Below are 15,313 nucleotides of genomic sequence, written 5' to 3'. Positions count from 1 at the left end.
CATTCAGGTTTAAGTCCCCATCAGGATATAAAAACAAGCATCTGTCTTTATGGGGACTTCCCATTGGTGTGATTATTTTTATACTGTACAGATTATATATTCTATCCCCCTACCCTCAAACTCAAGCCTTACAGGAAATATTCAGCATTTTTACATTTTCAAAACACTTAATTCTGTCTGTCTGTCTGTCTGTCTGTCTGTCTGTCTGTCTGTCTGTCTATCTATCTATCTTTATACATCTATCTGTCCATACAGTACATCCATCTATTTATGTATTGGCCTATCTGTTCATTAATTTATAATTTTTCTTCTCATCTATCCATTCGTACATTCATCTATTCATCAAACCATTCATTCTCTTAACCCGTCCGTCCGTCCATTCATCCATTCATTCATCCATTCACTCATTCATGTCCAATTAACCATTCATCCATCTGTTTATCCTGTCCTATCTATCCACCCCACCATCTATCCATTCATTTATTTACCCATTCCTCCATCAATCCATCCATTCATCTATTTATCTCTGTCCATCCGTTCATCCTTCCGTCCATCTCTCCGTCTGTCGATCCATCCATTCGTCTATTCATCATCCATTTACTTGTCCATCTTTCCTTCATCCATTATTAGTATCCTTTTATCCATCCCTCCTTCCATCCATCTAGCTGTCCATTCATTTACCTCTCTTCTCATGTAGTCATTCATTCATTCATTTTCTTTTCGGCTTAGTCCCTTTATTAATCCAGAATCGCCACAGCGGAATGAACCGCCAACTTATCCAGCACATGTTTTACGCAGCGGATGCCCTTCCAGCCGCAATCCATCTCTGGAAAACATCCATACTCACTCACACTCACACTATGGACAATTTAGCCTTCCCAATTCACCTGTACTGCATGTCTTTGGACTGTGGGGGAAACCGGAGCACCCGGAGGAAACCCACACGAATGCAGGGAGAACATGCAAACTCCACACAGAAACGCCAACTGACCCAGTCAAGGCTCGAACCATCGATCTTCTTGCTGTGAGGCAACCGCACTACCTACTGCGCCACTGCATTGCCCCCTCATGTAGTCTGTTTTTATATATTTTTTACAGACAGCTCCAAACAGCAAAATCTCTAGTAAATGTCATTAATGTTATCTATCTATCTATCTATCTATCTATCTATCTATCTATCTATCTATCTATCTATCTATCTATCTATCTATCTGTCTGTCTGTCTGTCTGTCTGTCTGTCTGTCTGTCTGTCTGTCTGTCTGTCTATCCATTTATCCGTCCGTTTGTCCATCCGTCCGTCCATCCATCCGTCCATCCCTCCATCCATCCACAGTATATAGCTCATATTAAACATATAATTATACACTCATTTTTAACTACTAGTTATTACTAGTTACTACTATATAATTTCATTACATTTTTAATAACTTTTTTGAAGTGATCCGCCTTATGCTGCTTTTTTAACCTTCACTGATTTCTCCATTGATTTCCCCAGGGTCGCGTCCACGTTTGGAGGATTCTCCCCCCAGGATAGTGGAGGATCCCTCTGATCTGATCGTGTCAAAGGGTGAGCCGGCCACTCTGAACTGCAAGGCGGAGGGTCGACCCGCTCCCACTGTGCAGTGGTATAAAGATGGCGAGCACGTTGAAACTGATAAAGACGACCCTCGCTCTCACCGCATGCTGCTGCCCAGCGGCTCACTATTCTTCCTGCGCATCGTTCACGGACGCCGCAGCAAACCTGACGAGGGTGTTTACACTTGTGTTGCCCGCAATTACCTCGGAGAGGCCGTTAGCCGAAACGCCTCACTGGAAGTAGCCAGTAAGTACTTTCTTGCACCTGGTTTTGTGATTGGGGCTGGAGCATAGCTGTGCTGAAATAGAAGTAATCTATCCCTCTCAGACATGGCCTGAGGTTTTGTTTATGGAGTTCTTTGTGGCAGGCTGCTGGTGAGTTTTTGCCTGGTGTGACAGTGTGTCCTCCTGCTGTGTGACTGTGCTTTGGGCCTTTGGCTCAGCCGTAATCCAGCTCACTGGCACCAGAATGATGCCATATCTAGCTTCTCCGCCAGAAGAAACTGGATTAGCAAAGTTTGTTGATTAGAATTGGAATGCAACTAATTAGAATCCCTAAAGTTTGCTCATTAAATACACAAAGCAATAAAGTGCCAGTGCCTGTTTTCACAGTACCATCTCATTTCCTCTTAAACCCAAAGTAAACTTTGGATTTATGTGTATACAAATGCGTGTAGTGCAAATGCAGCAAAATTTTGTCATCAGCACAGTATGTGTGGAGCCCAATTTTTATGACCATGCATACAAGGTATACAGTTGAAGTCAGAATTATAAGCCCCCCTTTGAATTTTGTTTTCTTTTTTAAATATTCCCCAAATTATGTTTGACAGAGCAAGGAAATGTTCACAGTACATCTGATAATATTTTTTCTTCTGTTTTATTTTGAGTAGAATGAAAGCAGTTTTAAATTTCCTAAGAACCATTTTAAGCTCACCATTTTAAGGTCAAAATTACTAGCCCCTTTAAGCTATATATTTTTTGGATAGTCTACAGATCAAACCATCGTTATACAATAACTTACCTAATTATCCTATCCTGCCTAGTTTACCTAATTACCCTAGTTAAACCTTTAAATGTCACTAAGATGTACAGAAGTGTCTTGAAAAATATCTAGTCAAATATTATTTACTGTCATCTTGGCAAAAATAAAATAAATCAGTTATTAGAAATGAGTTATTAAAACTATTATGTTTAGAAATGTGTTTAAAAAATCTGTTAAACAGAAATTGGGGAAAAAATAAACAGGGGGGGCTAACAATTCTGAATTCAACTGTACGTGCATATGTTTCAATAAAGGATGCATTTGTCTGGTTGCCAGATTACAAAAAACAATGAAAGCAAACACAATGGGCAAAGCGATCTTATTTTAAATCCTAAGCTGCAAAAAATGAGGAATTTACAAATAGCGGTTTGAAGTCTGCTTTTTTCATGTTAGCTCACATTTTATTGCGTTGCAGTAGTGATTCAAAACACTTATGTATGAATCCTGTGAACCACATTTGCTTTTATTAATACTTAAATTTAAAATATGGTAAGCGTAAATTAAACTTACGGCAAACAACACTCTCAAGTGGACGTTTCATAAAAAATAAAATGCCAATAAACATACCCAGAACAATTTATTTCAGATTTTGCTAAAATGTAACAAGAACATTTTGTATTTCCAATGAGCCTGATTAGAAGAAAGAAGTAGAAAGGCATATTAATAGTTTATAACTTTTGGAGAGAAGAAGTGCAGACAATAGACAATAATAAATCCTTCTGGTTGATGAATATGCTAATTCAAAACAGTACCATATTAGCAACAAGCTAATGCATGCAAGAAACATGTTAATTCATACTAGAAACATGCTAGCAGGGCGTCAAAGTGGCGCAGTGGGTAGCACGATCGCCTCACAGCAAGAAGGTCACTGGTTCGAGCCCGGCTAGGTCAGTTGGCATTTCTGTGTGGAGTTTGTATGTTCTCCCCGTGTTTGCGTGGTTTTCCTTCGGCTGCTCTGGTTTCCCCCACAGTCCAAAGACATGTGCATTGAATTGAATAAGCTAAATTGGCCATAGTGTATGTGTGTGAATGAGTGTGCATGGATGTTTCCCAGTGATGTGTTGCAGCTAGACGGGCATCTGCTGCGTAAAACATGTACTTGATAAGTTGGCGGTTCATTCTGCTGTGGCGACCCCTGATTAATAAAGGGACTAATTCCTAAAAGAAAATGAATGAATGAAAATGCTGGCAACATGCTAATTTAATTTGCAAAAAGACTGAAAAAACATGCATAAATCTGAGGTATACACACTGTAAAAAATACAGTACAAACCATAAAAGTAATTTCAAATTTTTACGCTAAACTACCGTATTTCATTAATTTATTGTGTTAACACATTAGTGTTTTGAAGTACTAACATCTACACGTCATATCTTTTGTTACACAGACATACATGTTAACACAAACATGTTAACACAACTAGAAATATACACTACCTGACAAAGGTCTTGTTGTCGATCCCAGTTGTAAGAGCAACAAATATTAACTTGGCTTCTAGTTGATCATTTGGAAAAGTGGCAGAAGGTAGATAAATCAACTGTTGAACTGTATCCCAATCATCACAAATACTGCAGAAGACCTATTGGAACCCGCATTGGACCCAAGATTCTCACAGAAATCAGTCAAGTTTGGTGAAGGAAAAATCATTATCTGGGGTTACATTCAGTATGGGGGCGCGTGAGAGATCTGCAGAGTAGATGGCAACATCAACAGCCTGAGGTATCCAGACATTTGTGCTTCCCATTACATTACAAACCACAGGAGAAGGCAAATTCTTCAGGAGGTAGCGCTCCTTCTCATACTTCAGCCTCCACATCAAAGTTCCTGAAAGCAAATTAAGTCACGACGCTCAAGGATTGACCAGCCCAGTCACCAGACATGACCATTATTGAGCATGTCTGGGATATGATGGAGCAGGCATTAAAGATGAATCTAAAGAATCTTGATGATCTCTAGGAGTCCTGCAAGAACACTTTCTTTGCTATTCCAGATGACTTTATTAATACGTTATTTGAGGCATTGCAAAGATGTATGGATGTTGTTCTCCAAGCTCATGGGATTCATACACAGTATTAATTATTTTTCCAATGCACCATGATCAAGGCATGATCATATTTTATTTTGGTAAAATAAGCGTAATCTAGAGGCCTTCGCCTTTTATATAAGCCACTTCTGATGCCAAATGATCAACTAGAAGTCAAGTTATTATTTGTTCATCGTAAAACTTGGATAGGCGACAATACTTTTGTCAGGTAGTGTATGGTGAAAAGAAACTCATATAATGAACAAGCTCATGAGCACAAGCTCAAGCACAGCTATGAAACACCATCATGACAACACACAAAATTAAAGGAATGGAATAAACATTATTTATCAACATTAACATGTAACATACAACTTTAATGTACAATACTCAAAGGAAAAAAACTAAAAACAATCAAAGTAATGTCAACAGGTTAATTGTCATGCAGGGACTTCTGGGAAGTCAATTTATGGTTATTCACCATATATATTTAGGAAACTTACTGTTAACCTGGTTACAGATTTTTTGTTTTTGTTTACCTTTGAAATCCCAGATTTTTTTTACAGTGCAGTTTTTTAACTTTATACAAACTGCATCTTTTACATTACAAAACTTGTGCTTCTTGAAGCTCTATCTATATTTAGGGATACGTTCTATCCATAAATATGGATGTGACGATGAACTGATATAAACGGCAGAGGGTCAATGTCATATCGAGCCCTTTTAATGCACCTCTGCCGTCTCACCAAAAGAAATGATTAAAGTGTTTCCCCGTTCGAAATGGAATGAGATCTTAAAAATAGACATCCTTAACTGCCGAGGGAGAGTCGAGCCCTTAGAGCCATTACAGACTTTTGCTTACTGTCCCAGAGGACGCAGAGTAGCGGTGCATGCTGTGTGAAAATGATTTGCAATCATGCACTCGGTGGTAGATCTCATCCTGAAGTCTGCATACTTACACTCCCAAATAGCTGCTCATATTTTCGTCCACTGTATAAATACCTGGAAGGGGAATACAAGCAGACTGTAGCACAGTGTTTTAGGACCCAAATCTCATTATATCTCACTATTCATTCTAAAACCAAATTTTTTTTGTATTTTTCCAAACACAAAATTTGCTGAATGATTCTACGTGGCCTTTAAATCCAAGTCATATTAAGTCATTATTTTTGTGTACCATATAAATACCTGGAAGGGAAATACTAGCAAACTGTACACTGTTAGAGTTTGTACACTGTTAGAGTTATTTACTGCAAAATTGCCCAGTAAAGTACCACACACAATCTTTACAGTTCACTACTGTAAGATGCACTGCATTGTGAATCATTTTAAAACGTTAACAGTAACTTACTGCTTATTAGGAATTTGCGGTATTCTACTGTAATCAAAGTAATCAAGTAGTGCTTCTGTAGTTAAAGACAAAAATGGGACAGGTGATGAAAAAACCGTTTCTAGAAATGTATTCAATTTAGTAGTAAACAGTAAAGATAAAGCTTTTCTACTGCTAGTGTACAATGTAAATAAATTACAGTAAAACTACTGTAAAAATTGTTAAAGTGTATTAAAGGGCATTTCACCAAAAAAAGAAGTTGGAAAGGCTATTTTACTGTGAAGAAATGAAATTGTGGTTGGGCCCTGCTACTGTAAAACACATTTACAGGTAAGTTACTGTAAAGGAGCAGTTGGGGTAACTTGCTGGCAACAGTGCTCCAGAAAGTTACCTCAAAAATACAATAAAATGTCTAACAGTGTAGATCAGTGTTACATTTCACTACGGTAATATGCACTACATTGTGGGTCATTTAAAAACTTTTACAGTAACTTACTGCATATTACTTCATATAAATACCTGAAAGGGAAATACTAGCAAACTGTAAAGTTAGACTTTGCCGCAATTTTACAGTTATTTACTGCAAAATTATCCGGTAAAATACCACACACAATCTTTGCAGTTCACTACTGTAATATGCACTGCATTAGGGGTCATTTTAAAACGTTTACAGTAATTACTGTATATTAGGAATTTGCAGTATTCTACAGTAATCAAAGTAATCAAGTACTGCTACTTTAGTTGAAGACTAAAATGAGACAGTTGACGAAAAAAATAGTTTCTAGAAATGTATTCAATTCAGTAGTAAACAGTAAAGATAAATGTTTTGTACTGCTAGTGTAAAATGTAAATAAATTACAGTAAAACTAGTGTAAAACTGGTCATACTGTAAAATTAAAATGTGTTAAAGGGCATTTTACCATAAAAAGCTATTTTACTGTGAAAAAATGAAATGGCAGTAGGGCCCTGCTACTGTAAAACTCATTTACAGTTAAGTTACTGTAAAGGGGCAGTTGCGTTAACTTGCTGGGAACAGTGCTGCCAGTAAGTTACTGCAAAAATACAATATAATTATTAACACTGTGGTGCATTGTTTTAAGCCCCAAATCTCATTATGTCTCACTAGTCGTTCAAAAGCCAAAATGTAGTTAGGATTTTTTTTCCAAGCACAATTTGCTGAACGATGCTACATGGACTTTAAATTTAAGCCAATATCACAGTTATTTACTGCAAAAATGCGCAATAAAATGCTACATTCATTCTTTACAGTTCACTACTGTAATATGAACTGCATTGTGGGTCATTTTAAAACTTTTACAGTAACTTACTGCATGTTAGGAATTTGCGGTATTCTACTGTAATCAAAGTAATCAAGTACTGCTACTGTAGTTGAACACAAAAATGAGACAGTCGACGAAAATTTTAGAAATGCATTCAATTTAGTAGTAAACAGTAAAGATAAATGTTTTGTACTGCTAGTGTAAAATGTAAATAAATTACAGTAAACTAGTGTAAAACTGGTCATACTGTAAAATAAAATGTGTTAAAGGCCATTTTACCATAAAAAGCTATTTTACTGTGAAGAAATTAAATTGTGGTTGGGCCCTGCTACTGTAAAACACATTTACAGGTAAGTTACTGTAAAGGGGCAGTTGCGTTAACTTGCTGGGAACAGTGCTGCCAGTAAGTTACCGCAAAAATACAATGAAATGTCTAACAGTGTAGCGCAGTGTTTTAAGACCCAAATCTTATTGTTTCACTATTCATTCAAAAGCCAAACTGAATTTAGGATTTCTTTCCAAACACAAGATTTGCTGAATGATGCTACGTGGTCTTTAAATCCAAGTCATATAAAAAAGTCATCTAAGCAGAGTTACAAGATGATTTATTATGAACGATTAAAGCCAGAAAGAGAAAGAAATCATTCTTGGCTCTCTAGAGCCCGTGTAGATTCGTACTCAGCACTCTTGTGAGTCTCAAATCAGCCTGGATATTAGCTCATGCTGCACAATGCTCGTGAATTAAGCACTCGTCCTTGTAGAAGCTGAGACTCGGGGTCATACACCAGGAGACCTGGCTCACCGCTGGCCGTATCTTCTCCTCAGCAGTGATTAATGTGCTAATTAGAGCTGGACAGTCGCCAGCACGAGCGCGGCATGATGGCGGAGCGGGTGGTTCATGAAGACGGAGGATCCTGAGGGGTACAACAGGTGAAGGCAGAGGCGATCCTTCACACATCCTGCAGCTCAGATTGTAGCAGCAAACCGATTGATGTGAGGGGGGAGGGAATGATGGTATACAACATGGGATCAGTCTGTTTGTGATGATAAGTGAGCAATGACAATCAGATGTGGCTGTGTCCATCTGTTAGATATTTCAGCTTACACGACTCGTAAACACATAGAGTTAGAAACGGGTTATGAAATGCTCACTTTGTGCTTGTTTGTCGGTGAATCACTTGTGTTTTTCAGTATTAGGCCCACGTGTGATGTGATTAACTGTTCTTGTAGAGTCATGAACGGATGTGAGGGAGAATTTTAGGAAACACATTTGTTGTTTGATTTATGCTCACACTTTTTTTGTGGTCATAGTTGGTGATAATGGGTTGAATTTGTGCTGTTTTAGTATCATTTGTGTGTTTTGTAGTGTTCATTAATATTTTGAATTAGCTTTTTTTATATATAGATTTTTTAGGTCATTTTTTGACTGATAGTGGTTTTAATAACTATTGGACGATTCCAGTATGGATATATCAGCAGTGTTGGGGAAAGTTACTTTTGAAAGTAGTGGATTACAATATTGAGTTACTCCGCCAAAAAGTAACTAGTTGCATTACTTAGTTACTTTTTTATTGAAAGTAATGCATTACGTTACTTTTAATTTACTTTTATTACCTGGCTGAGGCTTGATCTCTTTCAGAACTTGTATTTTTTTCTTTCTTTTTTATTGGGGAGTTCTGCAATTAACAACACACTGTATAACCAACAGTACGTACATTGACATTTACCTAAAAAAACACATAAACACTATTTTAGAATAACGTTATCTGAGAACTTCCTTACCCCAGTGCTATACATGCTGTATATGCAGAATATTTAAAGTAATGTGTTTGCTTCTTTTGGACTATTTGTCTTATGTAAAATCACTGTCGATTGAGGCAATCCCCTTTGCATTTTCCTCTATGTTCAAAATAATGAACACACTCTCTCATTGACTGCGTGATTCATTGTGACTCTAATTTTAATTCAGCAATTTATTTTTTAAAAGCTAATTAATTCATCTAGAAAGTAACTCACATTTCATTTTCAAAAAATAAACTCTTATATTGTTACTTATTTTTTAAAATGTTGTGCGTTATTGACTTGTTACTTAGAAAAGTAATATTAATATTACTTAACTCATGTTACTTGTAATGCGTTAGCCCCAACACTGTATATCAGTATTTGTCACTTGCTCGACATTTGTCATAAAACTAGTTCATGGTTTTGAAAAGGAAAAAAACTTTGAAGACTTTGAAAAAACACAAACATCATGGTACACTATGCATGGGATGGTAACAGTTTTCAAGGTATTCACCTTATTCTCCGCGTACGAGTGGGCGCAGCCATTTGAATCATTTTGGCTCGAGACGTCCGGTCTCATGTACTATTATTCAATTTTTAGACGTTAAGAACAGCTCGTTTTGCTGCTCGATGTTGCAAACTGATATTTTCTTATTATATTATTCTACTTTGTCTGTATTGTCATGCAAACACTTGTTTGTAGAGTAAGTAGTGTGACCGTTTTCTGCCGTTTATTATTCCTCGTCATTTCTCCCATAGACAGCTGAATCGGAAGTTCTAAAACAATCGCAAAAATGAGCGCTCTTCAGCATTGAAGAATAAGGTCAATACTGCGGTTTGGAAAAGTCAAGTTTTTAAAAACGCCAAATATTTCTGTAATACCGTTCCTAAGGTTTATGTTAGATTTTTTACTTACTTTTTTTTGTTTTGTTTTTTAGGACAACAGTATCTCCAGCAGAAAAGATATCCAAAGATGTCGTTTTAAATTGTAAATAAATCTGTTTTTGAAACTAATGAAGACAGCAAAAGCTAATGATTGATTTTCATTACTTAACCTGACACGTTTACTGCTCTAAAATATAATAAATCTTTCAAAAAATATATATATATTGTTTTCAAATGGGAAAACATTTGTTGTTTTTTACCCAGACGTTTAAAAAGAATATATTTTGGAGCAGTAATCACAATACCATGAAACCGTAATATTTTTATCCAAGGTTATCATACCGCCAGAATCTTATACCGGCCCATGATTATGGTACACTAGTTATTACTTTTATCACAGCTGTATATTAAAAAAATATTTTAGATAAACATGGATTCATTTCATTTAATATTAAACAGGCAGATTTATTCATTTATTCATTTATTCATTTATTCATTTATTCATTTTTTATTTATTTATTTATTTATTTGTTTGTTTGTTTGTTTGTTTGTTTGTTTATTTATTTGTTTATTTATTTATTTATTTATTTATTTAATTAATTATTTTTGCCTGACAAACTATAGTTTGTACATATTTCATTTACTCTACCAATTTTATTGTGTTTATTTTACCCAGACGTTGTAAAGCTCAATGACTTTGCACAGTTCAATAATTAGCTGTCATTTTGTTATTTCAGTATTTTCATTCTACAGCTGAACTTTTAAATTGATCAAAAACAGATGATACATAATTAGTTATGAACTATTTATAAACCTAGTTATAAATAGCAGTAGTTTTGTTATGGGATTGATAATGTCATATATGCACACAGGTTTTTAATTTCAGCCAGCCATTGCTTCTGGTGCCACGTTTAAGGTCTGATTTCTTTAAAAATCAGTGATCTTCACTGTCTGATAGATATACGATGTAAAGTGGGTCTGAGATCGGACAAGAAGCACTGCATTAAATTCCATTTCCCCCCACCATGTCTTTAAAATATGTATGTATGTATGTAATTACATTATAACATAGATGCTGTAAAAGGAACCCTATGAAATTGAAAATAGTCACATTAAGCTTTCACCGGAAGTTTATTATTGGCTGAAAACTCTAGCTGTGCACATACCCCATTGTAATACATTTATGTATGTACATTGTAATACAATATGACATTTAGTTAGTAGCCAAGGCAGCAGTTGTGGTTTTTAGGTCTATTTTTTCCATCTATTATTTATATTTCGTTTGATTTCAACTTCATTTCAGCTGCTAAAATAATTTAATAGATTTAATTAATGATAACGTTTTAAAAAACATGAGAGAAGTGCATCATTTTTGAGTGTATTTAATTGGATCCAAAAACACAATGCGACACACAAGCTCTTAAAATTCACTACACACTCTTAAGGGGATTTTCAAACGGCACTCAACCACAAATTATCGACGGTATAAACCCTGCTTTTAACCCCAGGTAAATGAACGTTTCAGAAGCAGTTTTAGCACAGCTTTTGCTCTCTTAACCCCACATTGCTGTGCCAAAATTATAGTGGAACACGATGCGATGTTAGAAGATTAATTGTTCACCCTACTGTAGGTAAAATTATTTCACCACAGGGTTAACTATAACAAGCATGAAAACCCCTAACAATACATGCTTTGGATAAAAGTCTGTGTTTATAGCAGCGACATTTCAGAAAGCGACTTTATTCATGATTTAAACAGTCCTAGCACGTATAAATCTCTCTCTAAATTCAATGCTTTGTTGTTCCTGCGTTTCAAGGTGCTTTGGCAAACAAAAGATCTGCTTTTTCGTGAACAGCCAGAGTTGTTTTGTAATATCGAAGGAGAGAAGGTTCAATCTAGGTCTTACTTTAATATATTAATCCATCCATTGTGGAATATTGGGGGATACGGTATTATCCCCGTAACATATGTATGACAAAGGACTAACGCTTAATCTGACATTCGTCATTATGGCGGAATGACAAGCAGAGAGATGCTATTTTATTTCCATTTTTTTTTTTTGGCACAAGTAGAAATTTAGCTCTCGGCTTGAATACGAATCCATTCACGTATTTTCTCAAAATAGCAGCTTTGTGTCGAAGCTTTTATGCAAGAGAAAAGCTGTATCTATTTCAAAGCAGTGAACGTGGCAGTCTGTCTGGGGGAGCAAACTGCCGCGTTCCCTGAGCCTGGATTAAGATAAAGTAGGACAAATGAAAAATAAAACTTGCTTAAAAGGCTCTAGACCCAGCTGTCCCTCTTTCTCCCTGTGTGGGATTATAAAGTAATGATGCTCCGTGGCAGCTTTCCCCTAATACATCTTTCCCCGTGCACTCTTATCTAAACCCTCTGAAGAGCTGTTAGGGGATTTCTTGAATGCACAATATTGTTGAACACAACGTTCTTGCTTTTTATCTCCCCTATCTTGTACGTCTATTTCATGTAATGCGTGTCAAATTTTCAGCAGTTCTACTAGGAAACACAATTTGCGCCTGTGTGACGCCAGCTTCTTTCTTCTTATTGATTATTCAATAACTTCTGAACGTCCGAAAGCGATGTTGAATGGGATGTTATCGGAAGTAAACACAAAGGACGTGGGGATTAACCCAGTCACCGTCTCTCTGGGTGGGTCGATTAGCCGAGTCTCGGCACGGGGAATAACGTGGCGTGGGATTAGCCCACCTCTGGGATGGATTTATTTATGCGGCTCTGAAATGAACAATAACAACAACAACATCCTGTCTAGTCCACACATACTTCAGTCATAACCCTTTCGCTGCCGCATAATTACAGGTTAGCGCCTAACGCATGTACTGCAATTGTCAAGCTGAAAGTGTAGGAGTGCTTCATTTAGCAGGTCTCCTCCCACTCGCATACACACACAACAGATGGCCGCTTGTCAGAGCCGACACTGATTCTTCAGGTTCGAACGATTGTCTTTTTAAAGGGGGACCTATTATGCACAATTCACTTTTATAAGATGTATGTGTGTCCACAGTGTGGTTAAACAACCAGCCAATAATGGTTCAAATCCATCCAGTACATTTTTTATAATCTGCATAAATCATTAACTCTCTCCAAATGCACGGTTGCAGATTCCTCATTACTCTTATGTAAGTTTACTCACTGTAGCAGCTAAAGATTTACAATGCCTGTTCCAATTTTTTTTTTTTTACAAATCTCCTGCTGCTGGATTAAGCAACTAGCATAAGTTTCCAATTGACTGAGGATATTGTGGTTGAATAATTTTTTTGAAAGAAATATGCCAAAGAATAGCTATGTTTCCATCCAAATATGTGAATTAATTTATGCACAAAACTGGAAAATCGCATATAAGACGTGCGAATAAAGTAGCATTTCCATCCAGTGAGTCAAAGCAAAAAAAAAAAATTCCTGATTAACTGGAGCCTAATATCAAGAGTAAAAATGGAATTTATTTAGGTAGGAGAATCTGCGTGAATCTTTTTCTTATTTTATAAATGCACCTCAGAAGACAATGTCGACACAGAATGAATACGTGCTGGTGTTTGAAGGTGTCAGCCGCAGAGCGCAGACACTCTTGACAATTCTGGAGATAATTAATAATATAATAACACTAATAATGAACTGGTTTAGGCAGTTTTGAATGATCAAAACAATATTTCAGATGTTTTACAGTGTGCTCAGCTTGCTGGTTTGTCCATTCACATACGTTTTTATCATCACATAATCTCTTATAACAAAATCACATGAATTTTTAAGTGCGCATATTAGAATTTGTTCGATAAAAGTGTTTGCATCATAGTTTGTGCGCATCTTTTCTTATCAAACGAAAAGTTTATCCTCCTCAGTTATGCGCGTGCATTTTTTATGCGCATTTTCAAAATTGATGCACATCTTGCCATTTCCAGCAAACGATTTTTTTTGAGAACATCCAAAATATGCATAAAAATAGGTGGATGGAAACATATCTAATGTCAGTAAAGTGTTATATCAATTACTGCTTCCCAATGAGAATCAGTTCAACACTGTGTTTGCAAAAAAGAGTTTCTGAACTTGTGTTTTAACTTTTATCCAGAACATGTCACTTCTTGTAGTGTGTGTCCTTTCTGAATGTGCTTATGAAAAGGAATAATTTGGCTAAAGTTACAGTTAAAGTTAGTAGATCTGGGAAAAATCGCTCAAGAAGTCAATTCTAGTCAGTTCAGAGTTTTGAAAATGCATCGCTTTGAAATATGTTTTGAACAGCAGATATCACTGTTTCTCAAAAACTGCTGTACTTTGCTTGCTTCCACGTCCTTACAAAACAACCTAAATTAATCTTTACTAAAATTAGGAATAGTTTTTAGCATTTGTGTAATGTTATTATTTTTTATATTATTTATTTATTGCAGTATGATTTAGTATATGTATATTTGTTTTAATAAACACAAGTTTAGATTTGTCCACCTGTCGGGTTTTGGAGATGTATGTATCTTGTATTTTTGACCACACTTCGTTATTATTTATTTGTTTGCTGGAAATTAGAATTGAATTTAAGAATAGTTTTGAAACAAATCTTTGTGCTTTTCAAACGAAATTAAATATGTAGGCTGATGGATGTCTTCAGCGGAGTGTGTAGAACACGCTTACTTATCCACCAAAGTAAAGGAGTAAAGTAAAAAGTAAAACTAAAGTAAAGAGGCCGAATAGAGAAGGCTCGTTCTTTTTCCTCATGCTGTAGATGATCTGTTTAAATGTTTTCTCACTAGTGAAGCGTTTAGTTTTTTTACTTACAAATTCCGCCGTGTAAATGGCAAATGCACCATGGCACGACACAACCGACTCTTAAAGGGAGTGGGAGATGAGACTCTGATTGGTTTATGCTCAGAACACACACATAACTCATTAAGAGAATAAGCACAACCTTGTTAGCCCGTGCGCCAGGGCGCAAAGTGTATTTTTCTGTCCTTAAAATAGGAAAAGTGTATTCGGGCATGCCTTTAATGCTTTTGCGCCATGTGCTTTAGATTTTGCACCTAGATTGATACAATAGAGCCCTGTGTGTCTAATAATATATTGCCACTTCTACATGTTGCAGCAGGTCATGAAGGTCATGTGAGATCTACATCTTTCCTCGAATCCCAGTGAGTCTTGTATCAGAGCATATGATCAGAGCATAAACAAAATTAGACCAAATTAAAAAGATGATATCGGATCAGTTTATGGTTTCAAATACTCGCCGATACCGATGCCAGAGTTTTTGCTGTATCTGTATCGGTACCGGAACAACCCTAGTTGTTTCTTAAGTTCAACTAAATTCATCTTTATTTCTATAACGCTTTTGCAATGTAAATTGTGTCATAGCAGCTACACAGTTAAAACTGTGTCAGTCCA

General features: G+C 36.2%; 1 protein-coding gene across 1 annotated transcript in view; it reads left to right on the top strand.

Annotated features, from left to right (window-relative positions):
• Positions 1-15,313, top strand: part of LOC130242151 (roundabout homolog 2-like) — a 130,874-nt gene that overhangs the window by 8,851 nt on the left and 106,710 nt on the right. The window contains exon 2 of the mRNA XM_056474173.1: positions 1,496-1,822. Within this exon, the coding sequence (XP_056330148.1) occupies positions 1,496-1,822 (327 nt within the window). The remainder of the gene's footprint in view (positions 1-1,495; positions 1,823-15,313) is intronic.

Source organism: Danio aesculapii, chromosome 15 (genome assembly GCF_903798145.1).
Source record: "Danio aesculapii chromosome 15, fDanAes4.1, whole genome shotgun sequence".
Taxonomy (NCBI): Eukaryota; Metazoa; Chordata; class Actinopteri; order Cypriniformes; family Danionidae; genus Danio; species Danio aesculapii.
This window is presented reverse-complemented; position numbering and strand designations above follow the sequence as displayed.